The sequence below is a fragment of the Littorina saxatilis genome, linkage group LG16, assembly GCF_037325665.1.
Source record: "Littorina saxatilis isolate snail1 linkage group LG16, US_GU_Lsax_2.0, whole genome shotgun sequence".
NCBI lineage: Eukaryota > Metazoa > Mollusca > Gastropoda > Littorinimorpha > Littorinidae > Littorina > Littorina saxatilis.
In genome coordinates this window covers 19,470,733-19,478,232 of record NC_090260.1, presented here as the reverse complement: position 1 = coordinate 19,478,232, position 7,500 = coordinate 19,470,733, and the positions used below count along the sequence as shown (strand labels likewise).

The 7,500-nt window shown below is 42.9% G+C and overlaps 1 protein-coding gene across 2 annotated transcripts in view; it reads right to left on the bottom strand.

Moving 5' to 3' along the window:
- LOC138951469 (uncharacterized) overlaps positions 1-7,500 on the bottom strand; it is a 99,280-nt gene that overhangs the window by 18,665 nt on the left and 73,115 nt on the right. For both annotated transcript variants that reach the window (XM_070323071.1, XM_070323070.1), the window contains exons 6-9: positions 6,916-7,114; positions 5,925-6,053; positions 4,158-4,346; positions 489-617 (exon numbers count right to left, since the gene is read on the bottom strand). In XM_070323071.1, coding sequence (XP_070179172.1) covers positions 489-617; positions 4,158-4,346; positions 5,925-6,053; positions 6,916-7,114 — 646 coding nt within the window. The remainder of the gene's footprint in view (positions 1-488; positions 618-4,157; positions 4,347-5,924; positions 6,054-6,915; positions 7,115-7,500) is intronic.

Below are 7,500 nucleotides of genomic sequence, written 5' to 3'. Positions count from 1 at the left end.
TTTAAGTCCACCCTACCCCCCCCCCCCCCCATCCCACCTTAACCCCCCACCCCACCTTAACCCCCCACCCCACCTTAACCCCCCACCCCACCTTAACCCCCCACCCCGCCCCAACCCCCCGACATATGCAGGACACGGGGTGGAAGGAGGGGCGTCAATGATAGCTGACGGACACACAGACCAACAGGCAGACAAGCAGATAGACAAAATTAAGAACCCATAATTCTCAAGCAATGACTACACTGACATTGATGGGTGGTGGTGGTGTGTGTGGGTGTGTGTGGAGGGGTGTCAATGATAGCAGACTGACAAACAGACCAACAGGCAGACCAGCAGACAGACAAAAGAACCCGTAATTCTTAAGCAATGACTACACTGACAGTAATGGGTGGTGGGGGTGTCAATTATAGCAGACTGACAAACAGACCAACAGGCAGACAAGCAGACAGACAGACAGACAAAAGAGCCCATTATTCTGAAGCACTGACATTGATGGGATGGGCAAAGTGCGGGGTGTCCCACACCATGTGCAGAATGGGGGAGGAGGTGAGCAGGCTCTTGTGGGCGGGATCCATGGCGCGAAACTCGCTAATTGTGTTCGAATCCACCGGCTGCACCTGATAAGCGACAAAATATGAATGAGGTCAGTATAATGAAGTACGAGTGGTTTTTGGTCAGAGGTTATAGTTCAAATAACAAAAATGTATCGTGTGTTCCTTCGACATACCCGCAGGTTCGTGTACATGTAGAAATACAGATAGATAGGTAAATAGACAGACAGACAGACAGACAGACAGACACACAGACAGACCAACCGACAGTCCGACCGACCGACAGACAGACAGACAGACACACACACAGACAGACCAACCGACAGTCCGACCGACCGACAGACAGACAGACAGACAGACAGACAGACAGACAGACAAACAGATAGATAGACACTTTTTGTAACCAGTTGTGAACACTGTGTGAGATAGTGTATAATTCTACTGGCTAAAGTAGCCCATATGGTTAACACTACATTTTTGCCAGTAGAAATACATAGTATCTCACACAGTGTTCACGACTGGTTATAAAAAACGTGTTCAAAAAGTGAACACCCCAGTTAAGAGTGTAGATACATGTAGATAGATAGATAGATAGATAGATAGATAGATAGATAGACTTTTTATCCCATTACTCCGACGTTTTCATTAAAAAACACCACTGTTTGACACAAACTCGGCAAGTGCCTGTTTTCTGCTTAACCAAACCTTCCGCGACCGCAAATCGTGTCATCAAGTTCATGTGCGAAACGAGTCCCTTTTGTCTTTTTGGTAAACGCGCCATAAAACGTCTGCTTTTGTATTCCGTCATCTATACTGCTTAAGAAAACGAACAACAGTTATTTCTAGAGTGTTGAAATTAAATTTGATACTGTGCAGTTACCGGCCGGTTTCAGTCGGTGACCGTCAAGTGACAAGTCGGTTGTCTGAGGCATTCGCCAAAAAGACTGCGTGTGTGATTTTACAAGCGATGAGGATGATTGCTGAATTTGTGCTTATTCGAGCTGTTGTGCTTCAGTGTTCAAATTTGGATTACTTACTTCTTCAATCGTCATTCACTTTAGGTGAGCCTTACTTTGATGTCTGTCGTTCAGTCTTAGGCCCGCAGTTATCGCTACTGTACTGCAGTATAGTTTTGTTCTGCTGGTTTTTTCAATGTAGGTCAAAACTTGTAAATCTATCTGCATGCATGACCTGAACCTAGACACCGTTGTTTACTTTTAGTTTAACATTGAAAAATAACACACGCAAGATCCGACCTTCTTCTCCACCTTTTATTTTAACCGTATCTCTAACTTTGTAAGTGGCAATTTCCATGTTGTTGGTCAACTTTTTCAGTACTTTAGCTGATGATTCTGTAAGCTTAGCAGACGACAAATCTGCACCAGACGACAGATGGGACGACAGATGGGACAGCCTTGTTCTGTTGAACCAGATTTAGCAATCAATGCTCTAAAAGCGATAGCAAATGAACAAAACTGTAAGCATACTGTTTTCGTTTAATTCTTATTTCGCCGCTCAGGATTTTGAATCAGGATTTTGTTGTTGGGATTGATCCAAGCGGTTGACTATAAAGAGTACTAGAGTTGTGCGCCTTGAATCACTGTTTCTCTTTATCGCTCTCTCTCTCTCTCTCTCTCTCTCTCTCTCTCTCTCTCTCTCTCTCTCTCTCTCTCTCTCTCTCTCTCTCTCTCTCTCACCGCTTCGGCCAACTCATAATCTTCACTCAGCTCTTTTCACCACAGCAGATTATGTGTATTCTTTGTTGTTTTCTTTAATGTATGTAGATCGTTAGATAAAAGTGAGTTCGACTTTTATACCGCAGAATATCTCAATCGTTTTGCTGAAGAAAGTAGTCCCCGAGTTAACGATAAATATGCAGATGACCTCTATAAATTATTCATTTGTACTCTGAGATCAAAGACAATGACCAATGACAGGTGAGATCGAGACTCAGTTGTGGTGGATTATCCATATGGTAACCATAGATTATCCAGAATAATCACCCCCTCAGCTAACAGAGACAAAGAGGCAGGTCATGGGATAAATACCAATAATTAAAAGCGTGGTTGCATGATTCTGTGCAAGTTTGAATTTTTTTCAAAAAATAATTTAGTGCACGAAATTGATTAAATTTGAAAAAATCCTGTTCTGCTGCATATAGGAAGCAGCAAGATTGTTGCGTTTTGGTCTGTGTTTAAGTGGAATGATGTTCTAACCTGGGAAGGTGAACATGATTAACAGCTATTGTGTTTTCAGCGTAGCAATAGGGTCCGATATTTAGACGAGACAAGTATTTATAATGCCGACGAGTCGAAGATCAACGGAAAACTAGAAACAACTGAAGAACTAGGATGCAACAAGGGGAGGAGAAGAGAACAGCTAATCCGTACAACGCGAGCAGACCGTGCAGCGAAGTTTTCAGTTTGGGTGAATGGCATTTATACTTGTCTCGTCATGAAGCGAATTTTTCAACCTCAGTTATAAAAGACTACATGAATGTAGGTGCCATGGGTTGTACATCAATACTTCAGAGGGGAAGTGGGGTATTTAGTGTGGAGTTACGAGATAAGAAAAGCCGAATGCGAAAGTTTGTGTCAGTCGGCAACTCAGCTCACACAGGCACATACAAACGGTTTGTGTCAGTCGGCAACTCAGCTCACACAGGCACACACAAACGGCTGTTCCGTTTTACTCCCCTGTTTGTACTACATCTTTCGACTTTGGGCATTTTGTGGTGTTTAGGGACAGAAAATAATTGGTTTAGCCCTGTTTCATCGGGAAGTTAGCAGAAAAGGGTATGCTGTTGTCGATCAGTGAAACATCGTGTGGTACAGATGGGTAAACCGGAACCATGCGTCTTTGTTATTGACAATATGCTTTTGGATTTTGGCAAAAATGGCCGACTTCTGTAGCATTATGCTTTGATGATCGGAAGAGACCATCCAATCACAGCCCCCGAATTCCCCCACGTGTCCATCAGAATAGCTATATATAGCTTCATCGGGGAGGAATAATACATTTCATTCTTCTTCCACATAACCTATATAATCGGAGAAATCGTGCAATTCCAGGTAGCTAACACAGGCATCAAATGAGTTCAATCATTTCGGATTTTGGTGGGGTTTTTTGTGGTTTTTTTAAAGACAAAGGGAAATAACCATTCTCACTGCCACCAACTGAGAAGGTTATTTCCCTTTGACCCTCTATAAGTCCTTGTAGACTCTTAATCCATCAGGAATGTATAGAACCTGTTCACCAAGTTTGGTGACGATCGGTCCGTTCATTTTTGAGATCTATATGCGAACACAAACAAACAAACAAACACATGGAGCGAATCCTAATCTTAATCTTAATCCACCAATAACTCCCTAACCGTGTGTTTGACTGGTCCCAATTTTTGTAAGGACCGTCTCAGGAATGTATAGAACCTGTTCACCAATTTGGTGACGATCGCCCCGTTCATTCTTGAGATCTATATATATGCGAACACAAACAAACAAACACATGGAGCGAATCCTATACACACCCCTATACCGGGGGTGTAATAACATTACTTGTAGTATCAGATTCCCTTTGTCGGCAAACATTAAAAAAAAAGTACATTACCTGTAGTACCAGATTCTCTTCAGCGGCAAACGTGTTCTTCTCGACGTTCAATGACACCCGTTGATCGTACGTTGACGACAGCTTGGTCGGGCGCTTCGGGTACTGCACATGCAGGTAGTCTCGTTTGAAGCGAGACATCACGAGAAGTTTGGTGTACTGGCTCACTTTGGCTTGGGCGAATCGGTATTCCTGAGCACAAGAAGACCTCAAATCAGTAAGCGATGAATACTAAAATACATGCATACAAAACAATACAAAATAAAAATAATTTAAAAAAATACAACAACAACAACAACAACAACAACAACAACAACAACAACAACAACAACAACAACAACAACAACAACAACAAACATGCATGCGGATGAAACGAAACGACAATGTTTTGGGATTGTTAGGGCAGCCCGTCCAGCCCCTATCTTTTTTTCTGCTAATACTTAAACTTTTTTTTCACCACTCGGAATAAGCCACACGATGTTCACAAACAATGGGTCGCTCGGCGCTCTAATCCCATAACTAATGAAGCCTAATGCAAAATGCTTTGTTCATCGTGACAGATGGGGGCGGGGGCGCGCTAAGTCAGTGAAAATTATTCTCCTTTTACTCCTACACTACCCATCATAACAAAAAAGTACACAGATCTATACATTTAGCTGTAGATCGTTGTGATGCGGCCAGTTATATTAAAACCAAGTATATTGCCAGAAAGGTCATTCATTCCCCTACCGTACGAAATAAAGAGTTTCATTTTTCATAAATTAGTGTTCATGCAGTGTACCGGAGACATAGGACAATCCCCCAAAATCAAATTCGCAAAAGCAAACTTGCAGACGCTAAAATACACAACAAATCAAAATAACCAAGAGTGGTCTCCACTGGAAGAACAACTCATTTTCTACCCATACACATTTATTTAGTTCAGCTGTTGTGTCTAGCAGTGTTGTCTTGCCATTTTGAAGAAGACAGGTGTCAGCCTCGTCAGAAGCTGTAAAAGGCCTGTTTTGGCGTCATTTCTTGTGGGCTATGTGGGTAAAACCCTGTTGTTTTGTAATGGCTGAGTCATTGTATTGCTTTTAGAGTACAAAGAAACAAAAGCAATCTTCACGGTCTTTGCTGTGACGTAGAACACATTTTCGACACTGAACCGCATCCACACTCGGAGCGTCATTCGACGCCATTTTGCGATGGTACGCTTCACTTTCGATTCACGGTATCCGAGTACGCTGGGAACAAACACTGACAAAAACAAACACACACACACGAAACTGATGCTTCATGGCAGTTTATTGTCGGAGTTTGGAACACACTTGGAGTGTGTATCGACCTAGAAACGGTTGTATACTCTGTGAATGTACATTATTTGCCAACCTTCGACACTCCGAAAAAGAGATAGCGGAAGTCCATACGTCAGACTGATTTTTCATTGGCTACTTCCCAACGATTTGTTAGGGGCCAATTCATTGGCGACAGATTTGTAACGGAGCTTTGCATTGCCGAAGTGTATACAGACTCAGAGACGTCCCACCCCCGTGTCACCACAATGGCACGTACAAGATCTTGGTCATTCTACCATAAGTGCAGATGGCTGATACCACCTAAACACGCATAAATCAAAAACCGTGAGGGCGTAAATCTCGAATCATATAACCCATATCATGTCCTTAAGAGGCGTAATATTTGTCATGTAGGACAGTAAGCATTCTCTCTTTCCTTTTATCCTCCAGGTAAGGCGTCCGTGGGGAGCCGTGGTTTGAACCCAATTGTTACCTTGTAGCCATCAAGTGCGGTCTCCTGTGTGGGAATCTCCACCCAGTTTCCATCCATAAAGGCCTTGATGACCGGTTCACGGGACCCAGGCAGACGTGTTCCGTAAGGTATGGTCACGTAGATTGGCTCCTGCACGTGCAAAAGTGACGATGTCAAAATGTGACGTTTTAATTTCATTGTCACAAATGACGTCATCAGGCCATTCTTGTCACTCTGTTAACAAGTGTTGACATTCCTGTACATGCAAAAGTGACAATGACAAAATGTGACGTTTCTTTCTTTCTTTATTTATTTGGTGTTTAACGTCGTTTTCAACCATTCAAGGTTATATCGCGACGGAATGTGACGTTTGGATTTCCCTGTCACAAATGACGTCATCAGGCCATTTCTTATCACTCTGTAAAAGCTGTTTACGTTTTGACTAAATGGATTTCAAACAGACCGGGAATCGAGACGACGTGGTGGTGATGATGATGTGCGTGTGCGTGTGTGTGTGTGTGTGTGTGAGTGAGTTTGGTTGTGCGTGCGTGCGTGTGTGTGTGTGTGTGTGTGTGTGTGTGTGTGTGTGTGTGTGTGTGTGTGTGTGTGTGTGTGTGTGTGTGTGTGCAGTACAGTGAGTGCGTGTGTAAAAACAAAACAGAGAGAGAGAGAGAGAGAGAGAGAGAGAGAGAGAGAAAGAGAGAGAGAGACTGAGAGAACGAGAGAAAACAGACAGACAGACATACCGACAGGGACAGAGAAAAACAGAGACAGAGAGAAGGAGAGAATGAATGCTGGGATGGATGCGTACGCGTGTGGATGTGTGCGTATGTGAGTGCGTGCATGTGTGTGTCATTGTGTACGTGCATAATTGGCAAAACACGAATCACACGTGGAAGGAAAATGTCCCTTTTACCCCACCTCTAGCGACAAGATCGTCTAAAAAGAGCAACACAGACAGACCCGAAACAAGCACACGCAACATCATAAAACACAAGTCTTGTGTCATTACCGTAGGCTCCGGTTTGTTGTCATTCGCGGGCTTCAACTCTATCACTTTGCTGATCAGCTCCTCCTGCTCTCCATACGTCACGCCTGCGTCACTATCTTTGATGGTCTCACAGATGACTTCATTTTGTTTAAAAGTGGCAGGATTGCCCCTCATGACGCACTTGAGGTCACCGCCCTCCGTCCCGTCATCGACAGCATAACTGCATGAACAGAGGGGAGGGGGGAGGGGGGAGGGGGTAATGTTTGTTATGACGTCACTATGTCATGCTATGTTATGACGTCAGTACACGTTGTTATTTTCATCGCTAAACTTTGTTTCACAAATTATATGCAATAGAATTACCCCCAATGCCAATTTTTTTAATTTTTTTAACTGAGACTTGAAAATTACGCCGTCTTAAAAAAACGATGTTTTAAACCAAACACTGAATAATATTGAAAAAAATAAGATAAAAAGAAACACTGAATATAGAAATATGATTGGTTTTTTTAGACAACTTCAAAAATGCATGCAGCAAAAGTTACATATTGCGAAACGGAATTACATGACAAAATACCACCGACGGATTAAGAAAGTCCTCGCGCT